Source organism: Neomonachus schauinslandi, chromosome 1, assembly GCF_002201575.2.
Source record: "Neomonachus schauinslandi chromosome 1, ASM220157v2, whole genome shotgun sequence".
Taxonomy (NCBI): Eukaryota; Metazoa; Chordata; class Mammalia; order Carnivora; family Phocidae; genus Neomonachus; species Neomonachus schauinslandi.
Window position 1 is genome coordinate 121,114,997 of NC_058403.1, and position 12,813 is coordinate 121,127,809.

At 53.4% G+C, this 12,813-nt stretch overlaps 1 protein-coding gene across 2 annotated transcripts in view; it reads right to left on the reverse strand.

Moving 5' to 3' along the window:
• Positions 1-6,405: 6,405 nt before the first annotated feature.
• Positions 6,406-12,813, reverse strand: part of MRAS (muscle RAS oncogene homolog) — a 50,130-nt gene continuing 43,722 nt past the window's right edge. For both annotated transcript variants that reach the window (XM_044915438.1, XM_021678751.1), the window contains 3 exons: positions 12,397-12,496; positions 8,018-8,097; positions 6,406-6,634 (listed from right to left, as the gene is read on the reverse strand). In XM_044915438.1, the coding sequence (XP_044771373.1) occupies positions 6,535-6,634; positions 8,018-8,097; positions 12,397-12,496 (280 nt within the window). In that variant the 3' untranslated portion in view covers positions 6,406-6,534. The remainder of the gene's footprint in view (positions 6,635-8,017; positions 8,098-12,396; positions 12,497-12,813) is intronic.

A 12,813-nucleotide genomic window follows, 5' to 3' on the forward strand; every position in this document is an offset into this window, starting at 1 on the left:
AGCGCTTGGCTCCGTTTGAACTCAGCTTTCTTTTTTATGTTTCCATTTTTTACATTACCATGATAATGAGCTATTTGGCAGCCTGTTGGAGCTTTGCAAAGTTCCTGGGGGAACAAGAGTATCTCCAGCTTGCACAGAACATTCCACCTTCAGAGTGCCTGAAGAACCCAGAGCCTTCCGGCGTTCTTAGCCCGGATTGTGAGTTCTCTTGTTCTTTACATTGAACTTAGCTGTCCACATGTGAAGGCAAATACTAGAGTGTTTGAGAAGCCGGCTGGGGTCCCGCTCACCTTTGTGTGAAAACTCCTTCATAATTAAGGACACCACATGCTGACAGGGGGGGCGGACACTGGGGAGCACGTTGCCTTGCCAGGCAGACGAGCAAACTGTCACTGTCAAGTGGAATGCTGAGGAGGCTTCCTCTGGCTGGACGTGGTGAACGGGGTCCTGAGGCACAGTGAGACAGGACTAGATGGCATTCCAATGCCGGGCTGATGTTCTAAGGCAGTGAAACTCAAACTTTCCTGCACCGCACACGTGAATCACCTGCGGTGATAATGGTTCATCATCCCCATTAGGCTGGGAACCCCGGTGACATGGAGACTTTTAATTGGAGTATAGTTGACGTATAATGTTATATTAGTTTCAGGTGTGTAACACAGTGATTCCACAGTTCTATACATTACTCAGTGCTCACCACAATAAGTGTAGACAGTCACTGGGCTAGGTGGTTTATTACCTGGAACAAATTTTTTTTTAATTTAAGTACAGTTGACACACAATATTTTATTATTTCAGGTATACAACTTAGTGACTGGACAAGTTTATACATCACACTATGTTCACCACAGGTGTAGCTACCGTTTGTCCTCTCACCTCATTATTATAGTATCATTGACTGTATTCCTTATTCTGTGCCTTTTATTCCCATAACTTACTCATTCTCCAACTAGAAGCCTGGATCTCCCTCCCCCTGCACCTAGTTTGCCCAAACCCCCACCCTCATCCCCTCTGGCAACAAAAGTTTGTTCTCTCTATTTATAGATCTGATTCTGCTTTTCATTCATTCATTTGCTATTGTTTTTTAGATTCTACTTATGAGTGGAATCATGTTGTCTTTTTCTGTCTTAGTTCACTTAGCATAATACTCTCTAACACCATCCATGTTGTCTCAAATGGCACAATCTCATCCTTTTTTATGGCTGCATAATGTTCCATTGTGAGCACATGCGTCTATGTGCGTGTGCATGTGTGTGACATTTTCCTTATCCATTCATCTATAGATGGACACTTAGGTTGCTTCCATATCTTGGCTATCGTAAATAATGCTGCAGTAAAATAGGGGAGCATACATCTTCTTGAATTAGTGTTTCCTTTTCTTTGGATAAATAACCAATAGTGGAGTTACTGGATCATATGGTAGGTGGAGGACCAAGGACTGAGCTCTGGGGTGCTCCAACAGAGGAGGAGGGACCAGCAAAAGGTGGTGGTCATTAGGGAGTGACCACGAGGAAGGAGAAAAACAAAGAGATGGCAGCATCCTCGAAGCCAATGGAAGAAACTTGAACAAGGAAGAGGGAGTGATAAACTGTGCCAAAGCTGCAAGATCCAATGTGAAAAGACTGAGAACCCAGAATTAAGCCTGAATTTAGCAAGATGGAAGCCATGGCTGACCCTGAGAAGAAGGCTGCTGGGGGTGGAACGATGGATGAAAGTCTGTTTAGAGCAGTTTAAAGAGAAAGGAATGAGAGCAATTCATGGCCTGAGTATAGATTACCCTTTTAAGATGGCTTCCTGCACAAGACGGCAGAGAAGAAAGAGGTATCTGGCAGAGGCGGGGTGTCAAAGGAAAGTTTTGTTCTTGTCTGTTTGAAGATGGGGAAGATCCAAGAGAGAAGAACAGATGCTGCCGAAGAGAGAGGGGTGGAGAGCCAGAGGGAGGTCCTGGATGTGTTCTTGTACCCATGAGAAGGGACTGGCTTCGGCCAGGAGCATGGATGGTCTGCCTGTAGCAGCCAAGAAGGCAGAGTGTGTGGGTGCAGATGCTAGGCGGTGGGTGGAGGCAGTGGAAGGAGGCTGTGGAAATTCTGTTCAGCTGGCTTCAACTTTCTCAGTGAAGGAGGGAGCATCAGCTTGGAGGGAGGGAGGCTTGCCATAGGGAGGAGAAGGCCATGTGAAGATAGAGAAGAGAGAGATTGGAAGATGCTGACCTTGAAGACTGGAGGGAAATGGCCCCAACCCGGCAATGCCAGAAGCTCTAGAAGCAGGAAGAAGCAAGGAGTGGGTTCTCCCCCAGAGCCTCCAGAGGGAGCACAGCCCTGCCCGCACCTTGACTTCAGCCCACTGAGTTTGGACTTCTGGCCTCTAGAACTGTGAGAGCATAAACTTCTCTGTTAAGCCACTAAGTCTGCGGTAATTTGTTACAGTAGCCACAGGAAGCTAATTCAGGACTAAAGGAGAACTGATGACCAGAAGATCGTCTGCTCTGCTCACTACCATGGGCCTACCACCCAGCCCAACGCCTGATCAATACGTGCAGAATGAATGAATGCACAGACAGCCAGGCCCAGTGGCCACCACACCACTATGCCTACACTAGTCTGCTCCCAGCCCAGAAGGCGTGAGGAGCCCCTGGGTCTACATGCTTTAGCTATGGCTCCCCAAAGACGTTCCAAGAGAGGGATATGGTCTGTTGGTCTCTAGTCCCTGGATCAACGACCCAGAGAGACTCAACTTAGCCAAGTACCCACCAGGTTCAATTAACAGAGAAATGAAACCACATTGTACAAAAGACTGTGATCTTGTGGATGGGGGCAGGGGGCAGTTTCTTTCCATGGAAAGCAACGTCAGACAGCCCAGTGTCCTCTACAAAGAGCGCCACTTCTGAGATCCGTACCACAGCCTAGCTTCAGTCCTCAGTCTATTTAGGGGGTGCACACTATTACCCAGTCCTCAGGCAGGCTGGAGACTGAAACAGGGAACTTGCTCAAAGGCACGTAAAGGTCAGTGACAGAACTCGAACCCAGGGCTGCCAGACATCAAGAGGCTGTGTCTCTAATCACCACGCTCACTTGCCCTCATCCTCTGGCTCCAGGTGGGAAGGAGACCCTCCTCATGGCCACCAGTGGTCTCCTCTCTACTTTAGGTTTGCTCTGTAAGGTGCTCCTTACACGGCCAGACACGGACAACTTACAATGTTCTCAGCAACAGTTTAGGAATATCTGAATAAGAGGAAATAGGCCAAGTGTTCTTCTTTTCTTTATTAATGAGTTGAGATACACAAAGACTTAATAAAAAGTTACATAAAAGGCTCAAGCATCATCGAGACCCTCAGGCATCACTCCCGTTTCACAACAATGGCCATCTGTTAATACTGGATAGCAGAAGCTGTGCGCTCACGGGCGCTCAACAATTCAAGTATCTTTCATTCTATGTAAACCCAACATGGAATTTCTAACCCAATGGGCTGATTAATGGAGGGAATCTGTCTGTGGTTCCAGATTTACTGTCACACGTCTCAGGGGCCTTTGGGTCAGAGCTGCCATGTGTTAGTGGGTCATGTCTCCTAGGAAAGTGAGATTGGCCACACTAGGCCACCAGGCACTCTCCACAGCAAACAACACAAGGTGGGGTCAAAGTCCTAAGAGAAACCATCCAAGTGCCCCCTGTGTGGCCAAGTATAGGAGAAGTCAGTGGCCAGAGCCCCCAGCTGGAGGGGTGGGGAAGATGGCTAAGATTACCTGTTGGGTAGAAAAGTAGCCCTCTAATTGGGGGGGGGGGTGTCAAAATTTTAGGAGAAAATTTGAGACCACACAGTGGCAAAGGCATGGGGTGAGGGGATTTCAGGAAGGGTGTGTTCCAGGGAATGTGAAGGTAGCACTATTCAGGTGGTCCGGAAAACCAGTGGAAACACCAAAATGTCACCAAAGACACAAGTCCCATTGGACTCCTCAGTCATGGAGTAGTGTGGCCAACTGGTGTTCCAACTGACCCTGCCATGTGACCATGGAGAAGCTACTGTACTGGGATGCCCCAGGGTCCACTCCATTCTGGCCTATCTGGAAGCCCCCACTGCTACAAGGGCCCATAGTTCCCTAAAACACAAAGAACTGTCTTTGAAAAATGTTATCCATCTGTCTCACCTCTGGGGAACACAAGGTCATGGAAGATGAAGCCTGACCCCTGACTCAGCAGCAGCCGGCCTTTCCTTAACCAGTTTGTCCCTCGAGCACTGTGGAGCTGAGGTGCGGGCTGACTGCAGGACATGTGCCCTGGAAGATGCAGCCGGGGTGGGCAGAAGCACTGCCCGTGTTGGGGGAGGGGCCAGAAGCAGATGGCACCCGTGTGTCTGGTTACCTTCATGGCTAAGGGCTTCATTCTAGGTCAGCTTATCTGCCTCCAACAGGACTCCCCACTCAGGGCTGCCAAGGAGTTGTGGGCTCTGCAGAGGGCAGGGGGCAGGGGCGTGCTGGTGCTGGTCCGTGCCCAGTAGCAGCTTTCCAGCAGTGGCCGCTACCCTGGGTGCTCGGCTTCCCTTCCCACCCCACCACTCCTTCGCTGCAAAGCCTCTCCCTCCGTACTTCTTCCCGCCTGTCTTGCTACTGCCTCCTCTTCTCCTTTGCACACGGGGCTGCAGTAGACTCGGCTCAGAGGAGCAGAAGTGTCCGAAAGAGCCTTGTCCTGTTAGTGTTTAAAACGCCCATTAACATTATAGGACCTTGGGACACTCTGAAGTGCCTGATCTTTGTTATCTTTCCTTTCAGGGTCAGGGAAAAAAAGGCCATTGAGACAAATAAAGAAGTTTGATTTTCCAATTAACTGAAGTCCCAATGATTTCATTCGACACAGAATCGCTCTTCGGCTGGGCCCCCTGGTGCTGGTGATCTTGCTGAGTTAGGAATGCAGCACGCTTTCAAAACCAGAGAAGATGCCAGGTGTCTCCAGGTCCCGTGGGGTGTTCACTTTCTCAGGGTTTCTGTCTCTAAAGAGTAGCCAGGCCACCTGCTAGGGATGCTCTGGTTTGCCTAGTGATCTGATTTGTCAGTGGAAAATGAGGTCACGAGCTCGTCTTCTGACCTTCTGTTGGAGGGGTAGGCACTGTGGTCGCGGCTGCCCTCCCTGGGGTCCACCCGCTGTGGTCCACCCTCCCTGGCTGGGGAAAAGCCAGTCTCTGGATCCCACCAGCAGCACCTGAGAAGGAAGTGACATCTTCAGGAAGTTGGGGGAGTGTCCCCTTATAGGAACAGGTATGGGGGCCATGTCATCACCCCAACCTTTCTTTTTCCTTTAATTATATGCTATGGTTAAGATCCAAGAGACTAAGAAAAGTGTGTGCCAGAAAGGCAAGCGAATCCTAAGTTTGCAAATGCTTAGCGGGGTCTGCTTATTTACTGGGCTTTAAGAAGTGGTAGTCAGTGGACTCAAAGGGAAAATGGCTTCAGGTCTTGGTGCTGTCTTAGTAACGACAGTATTGGATGGTTTTTGGTTAAGATTCAGCATGAACTAGAGCTTTCTGGATGGCGTCCACGTTAGCTTACTGGGCCGAGCTGAGACATACATGCCCACGTCCGCATGTTTGTGTCCAAGAGGCGCGAGGCAGCACAGACGGTGGGAAAGCAGGAAGAGACAGATCCGGGAGAGCCCTGAGAGCACAGAACTCAATCTGCACTGTCGGCCAAGTGAACGGACGCTTTTGCAAAGCCAGTCAGCTGACCTAACTTATGCATGTCCAGGATCATGAAAACCCTTCTGAAAACAGACATGCTCGCCCCAGCCTCTCCGCTCAGCAAAATAAAACTCCATTTCCTAACACCTGCACCCTCCGGCACAGTAAAACCTTCTGGGTGAGGGTATCTCTCTTCTGTCTGGTCTGGAGGCCGGGAGTGGGTTGTTCCTCCCGCGGCCTCCGGCCACCGTCCTCATTCACGTCTGCGCTCTCGGTCCCTCCACTTGCATGTTGAGCTGAGTTTTGGCACCGCTGGGAAAACTCAGTTACAAACAACAACAACAACAGTATTCCAGACATGTTCTCAGAGAGGCCTGCTGAAGCCCTGAAGCTCCGCCAGTCCGTGGGCACAGACCCCCTTAATAAAATAATAATCACTAAAATAATTTAAAAATCTACAAAAGCCCCCCAGGCTCAGACACTCTGGGCTGGGGGCAGGGGGGTGGGGGGTGGATCATGGCTTGTTCGGTACTCTGTCCGTGGACACACACTTCCACATCACACTAATACTGTGTACTTCAAAGAAACAACACAGCCACCGAGAGGAACCGGGTTGAGTCAACGTGAGGGGCTTGGATGCTGCTTCTGTTTAGCGTTGCTTCCCTGTCTCTCTCGAGACATGGGAAAGCCTGTGCCCTTCTGGCAAAGCCGGAGCCTCGCTCCTCCCTGCCCACCCTCCCTTCCTTCCTTCCTGAGCCAGGTCCTTGGGCCGAGGGTCGTGGTTAGAAATGGTTTTCAGCGCGGTTAGGCAGTGGAGGGCCCCGAGGGCCAGCCAGTTCGCGGTCACCGTGGCCAGGGCCTCAGGCCCGTCACAATATCACGCACTGCAGTTTGTGGGTGCCGGTGGCCCGGTCGCCCCGCCATTTGGTTTTCTTCTTCTTCTTCTGGCTCTTTTCTGGAATCTGTTGCCTTTTGAGACAGGGAAAGGCAGAAAAACAAAGTCAGAATGGGCTTTGCTTCTCCCTGCCCCTCTCCTCCCGGGGCCCTGGGTGTGCAGGCGGCAGGCCTGTTCTGGACGCTGGGGGAGGGCCTGGCCTGGCCAGTTGTCTCTGGGGCAGAGAGAGCAGGAAGGCAGGGAGGGCAGGGCAAAGCCTGTTGCCCTGCTGGGGAGAATTCCTGACATCACACTGTGGCTGTAGTTCTTTAAATCGTGAACTACATTATGTGTTCTTCAGTACTGGCCTCTATTTTTGTGTTTCATATTTTAAATAAAATGACAAGCCCATTGAGTCCGAAAGTTTTTTGCATGCTTTCTGTTAACTATTCCTATGTCTAAAGCCTGCCCTGGAACTACAGGTCCATAGCCAAGATACCACCAGCTCCTGGCAGGGCCGCGTACCCCAACGGGAGGCCAAATGCCCACGAGAAGACCTTTCCACGAGTGCAGAGCCACCAGCTATGGCGTAAAGGGGGGGCTGCGCTATCACAGTGCACACCGGGGACTGATGAGGAAAGGGCTGTGTGTGTGTGTGTGTGTGTGTGTGTGTGTGTGTCCTGGGGCGCCGACAGGCAGCAGGGGGAAAGCACTCTGCCAGGGCCCTGCCCGTGAGTTCACGACTAACTGACAGCTGTAGAGCTCAGCAGCACATGGCCTCACACTAAGGGCCTGATATTTGAGGACAGCGGGTTAGGCTGTTCCGCACGGTGCAGACTTTGGAAATGGGCAGATGGGTGACAGGGGAGCAGCCGGGAGGCTGTGGCAGCCCTATAAGCACGAGGCGGTTCGGGCTGGGACCCTGACTGTAAAGGAATGCAGCGAGACCGCTGACGAGGCTTTCCGACCACACCTGGAGCCTGGCAGGGTGTGCGGTCTGCAAAGCGGGTGCGTGTGCAACGCCCCAGCAACTTGAGCTGAGGAATCAGAACGGTGGTGGCTCAGGTGAACTGTCACGGGGCACTCTGACCTCGGGGCGGTGGAGCGGACACGGACCTACTTCCTATGGTGTTGACAGGTGTGGTGTTGGGAGAACACGGAAGGCAGGTGGAGGGAGCCTGAGCTGTGGAGCGGAGAGGAGAGTGGAGGCCGGAGAGGAGGCTGAGCTATAGTACCCCAGGCAGGAAGGCCCCTCCCTTTAGCTCTGGGCTTCCCCCACAGGTAGGAGGAGTGAGCGGGTGTGTGCAAAGGAAGATGGGAAGGGCGGGGAAAAGAAATGGGTGGAGGGATAAGAAATACAAAACAGGCCCAGAAGTGCACGGCCCCAGCCTTGGAACAAGAAGCCACGTCCCTCCAGCCCTCCCGGGGACCCACCTCGCTGCAGAGGGCTTGCTTCTGGGGGAGCGTGCAATGCTCACCTAATTACCCTAACCAGGTCATGGAAGGCTTTGTCGACGTTGAGAGGTGGGTCCTTGGCACTGGTTTCTATGTACGGAATCTGGAAGGCAAAGCTCAACTTGGTAAAAGTAGCACTGAGGTCCACAAAGCCCCGTTCCCTAAAGCTGCAGATTGTCAGGGGTCCCAAGGAACCACCTGCCTTCAGAGACCCCCACAGAACCCTGGCGCCAACAACCTCAAGCCCCTTGGTGGCGTCTTGCTCCTTAAGGGTGGAAAATTTTGACAGCTTGTCTAATTCCCTTTTATTCTCTAGTCATAGAGATCTTTAACAGCCCCCTAAAAATAGAGGGAAAAAAAAGATCTTTTTACATACTTGAAGATTAAAGACTGTTTCATTTATCAAACTAAAATAGGTTCTGATGCTATTCTTTTTTCTCTCTGAGGCCTATTTCTCCACCGTGAGGGGACTTCTGCCTCTTCCCTGGCGCTCCAGAGCAGACTCTGGTGGGAGAGGCTGAAGCGAGGCTGGGCCATGGGCAGAATGCTGCAGCCCGGTGACCTCTAGCTGGTCTGTGCCTCCTTGCCCCCAACAGGCTTGCCAGGCTCAGCTCTTGTTTGGCCTGCATCTACAAGTCCGGGAGCTCGGCCACGTTCACAGAGGGCTTGTGCCTGCACGTCTGACCCTGAGGAATCATCACCCCAGCTGAAGGACAGCAGCTCACCGGCAGATGTGGCTCAGGTGGCCCCCCAGAGGACAGGTGTTGAGGGCCGTGTCTACCCCAAGTCTCGGGCTGGCACAGGGAGGAGGACAAAGGTTGCATGAGGTCAGGACGCAGTTCTGAGCACACCTCTCCTCCTGCGTCAGGGACCCCGCACAGGTGGGAAGGCTTTGTGTGCACTCCCGCTTGAGTGGAGAGAGAGTGTGGGGTTTGTGCAAAATATACAGGCTTCCCCAGGCCAGAGAGGGAGGCCGACTGTGGTCAGACTGAACAACTCGGGTGTATTTCATTACTTTTCCCTGGTTACAAAATTAAGACATTTCATTATAACACTTTCAAAAAAGAAAAGCCCAGTGAAGAAAATAAAAATGACCAGCAGTTCAAATGCATGGGTCGGGGCGGGGGTTGTGTGACAAGGTGAGCTGTTACTTTAGAGGAGAATGTTGTAGGCGACTGCCCAGGACACATCCTAAAGGACCGTCGCACATCGCTGTGGCCACAGGCAGAGGTCTCGAGGGTGGCTAGACGCAAAGGGCAGAGCACACGAAGCAAGGCTGAGACTTTTCAAATAGTCATCCAGCCAATCTTCGAGGCTCTGATAAACTGAAAGACCACTGCCCTCCACTGTAGGCTGTTTGACTGAGACGCCTCTGGGCCCTTCGCCTGCCAGGTCTCAGCAGCCCTGAGCTCACTTACTCCCCACCTTCACCCTCGGAGGTAAGCAAGTATCTCCACTGTGCCTCGGGGGGACACTGTGAGCTCAGAGCGGTGATGTGCTCGCCCAGAGCCACACCGCAGCTGGCAGAGAATCAAGGGTTGAAGCAGGTGCCTGTTCCATTCCCTGCCTGGCCGCCCATGGACAGCTAGGGGTGCCGAGGTCAGCTTCAGGGCCCCTCCCAGGCACGGAGGGCATCCCTGCTAGGGCCTAGAAGCCAGAGTCCTGTGATACCCTGTGAGGCCAGGGCAACGTGCTTCCTTTCGCACACCCAGAGCAGGGGCAGGCAGCTGCCTGTAGCTGGGCTGGGACCCACCGGGAGCCCCTTCACAGGCCGTGGCCCTGCCGGCTCAGCAGGGGCACGGTTCCAGGGGCCTGAGACAGCCGCTGGTGCCGCCCCACCCACCACTCAGAAGTACAGGAGTTGTAGTGACCCCCACGTCCTTGGGTGCCCTCGGCCTTCTTTCTGGGGGTCCTGCCTCCACCACTGAAGAAAGGCTGGGGTGCATTATCTGGGTTCTTGGAATTCTAGGATTTCAGTAGCAAGGAGACTTAAACTAAAGGGAACGCTGCACTAAATGGTAGCACCATCTGACTCCACCACAGGGCTAGGAAATGCCACCTTCCGGCGCCGGGTGGGGCGCCCGCCTTGGCAGCTAAAGAGGAACTTGCCTTATGAGCTCTAAAATAGCATGTTGTCGATAGTAGCTCGCAGAGTCGCTTGGTCAAATGGTAAATGAGGTAGTGGCATTTACTGCAGGAGAAACGCGGCTGAGAGACTGGAGGCCCAGGTTGCAGCGGCGGGGGCCGGGCAGGCTCCACTCTCCACACCCCCCCCCCACCACCACCACCCGCCCACTGCTTGGAAGGGACGAGCAGAGGTGTCTATGAGAGGCCTGAGGGAGCCTGAGACTAGGAAACGGAGCCGGCTCCTCAGGCCTGTCTCTGTTCAGAACCCAGCGGTGAGTCTCCAGCTCTCCTCTGGAGACTGTGGGGCAGCTCTGTCCTGGTGGATCACTCCTCCTCCTTGAGGCATGTTCTTCACTTGGCACCCACGACGCCCCACTCTGGCCCTCATGCGTCACCCACAGCTTAGGCCCTTTTTGTGGTTTCCTCCTCACCTCCCTGCATCACTAGGTCAAGTGTCCGGCCTCAGTCCTGGGACCCCTGCCCTATCTACACCTGCTCCCTTGGCGTTTATGGCTTCAAATGCCATCCACACTCTGCCACTGCCAATACTTGCCCCAGATGCTGTATCTGACTCCCGCCTTGGCATTTCCATCCAATTATCCACTCAGCTCCTAGCCTCCACAGATCTGCAACCAAGCGCCTGTCTCGCACACACTTCCTCCGATTGTCTCTCCTGCCCAGTTACCGACACTCTGGTCTTCTGAAAGTTGCTCACGCCCAAACCACAGAATCACCCGTCACACCTTCTTTCTCTCACACCCCACATCCAATCTGTGCACATATCCTGTTGGCTTTCTTAGAAACACGTCCAGAATCCAACTACCTCCTTGCCACCTTCACCAGCACCACTCCAGGCCGTGCTGACCTGCATCTGGGTTATCCAGCAGCCCCTAACTGGTTTCCCTGCTCCCACGACTGGCCAAATGGGGCCCTTCTCAACATGACCCCCGGAGAGAAGCTGTGCAGCCATAAGCCAGACCTCGTCATCACTCCTCACTCATAGCCGTCCAATGGTTTCCCCTCTCCCTCTGAGCAAGAGCCCATAAAGTTTAAAGCCCTTCTCTGACCTGGCCTCCTGCTCCCCACCCCTCCCACTTCAGCTCCAGCTGACCTCCTTGCTGATCCTCAAACTCCTGCCTTAGGGCCTTTACACTGATTATTCCCGCAGCTGGAACATTCTTTCCCCAGAGATCTGCAGGGCTTCCTCCTCAGCTCCTATGAGTCCTTGCTGAAATGCACCCTCCCTAGCAAGGCTTTCCCTGACCACCCTATTTGGAAAAGCATCCTCCTCCACCTTACATTCCTGACCCCCTTCCCTGATTTACTTTTTTCCATAGCACATGTCACACTGTAATTGGGGGACACTGTAATTTGCTTGGTTTATTATCTGTCTCCTGTCATTAGAAGTAAGCACCATAAAGCCAGGAGTTTTATTTCCCAGGGTCTAGGGCAGTTACACGAACGTGTGAATGGACGCAGAAGGCAGAGACAAGCATAAGTAACTTGCAGTGAGCCCCCTTCCTCTACTCACAGAGCTGGGCCCACCGGGCAGAGGGAAGGGGCAGCCTTGCAGCAGACCTCCCAGCAGGCAGAGTGGACTTCTACATAACTGACCCATGAGGCCAGGGGCCTGGGCTGTGCTTGTGCGGGGGAGGGGTGGGAAGAAGCCCGGTGACCCCACCCAGCACTTCCAGAGGGCAAAGGGGCATCACAATGAACTGAAAAAAAGAAAACAAAGATGTCCACTGATATTCACTGTGCGGCCTGGGCAAACCTCAGTCTGACCAACTGTAAGATGGGCATCATGATACCTACCTCAGCATGTGGTGGTAAGGAGTGATCGCTCCCCAGCACAAGGCCTGGCATAGAACAGGGCTCGGTGAACTGCCGCTGGTCCGATGATTCTGAGCATAATCAGGCGGCTGGCTCAGAGAACTCGATAGAAGCCAGCCCTCTGCACAGCCCAGCAATGAATCTGCTGTGTTGGGGGCCAGGAGGTGGCCTGAACACCAAGCTCGCAGGCCACCGTGAAGGGACCTGGTCCCCCCGTCAGAGCTCCTCACGACCGATAAGAGGGTGTTTTCTCTCAAGTCTGCTGTTTTGTTTCACAACATAGCCCTCATCACATACGCCCTGCCAGGCCTCTCTGCGGGACCTAACCCACTACCCAGGAGGCCCAAGGTCCCGCAGGAGTGATGGGCACGGCCTCCTACACATCCCTGACTGCCCAGCACATACACACACACGTGCACACACGCACATGCACGCCACCTACATTGTGTTTGGTCGCCATTTCTTTTCCTTGCTCCCTGGTGATTTTCCTCAAATGCATCAGATCGACCTTGTTGGCCACGAGGATCATCGGAAAGGACTCTCTGGGGAATAAAGGAATAGCAGCTCATGAAATTTCACTGCCCCCACGCCTGCTGAAGGCAACACAGCCACACCTCAGGCATAAGGCAGCCCACGCTGCCTCCCCAGTGGGCCTGGGGCTGACTCCTGAGTCCCTTTCCCTCCACGTCTCCAGGCAGGGTAAGGGGGCCCCGGGACTGTGTCTTGGTTTGGAGGTTTAGGCTTACTGCAGGGAGAGCAAAGAGGTCCCCCCTGCCCCCCCCCCCTCCCCGGGAAGCCCCTGGCTCAGCACCATCAGAGAGGGCTCCCGAGAGGCTGCTGGGCAGGGGGCTGGCTTCCT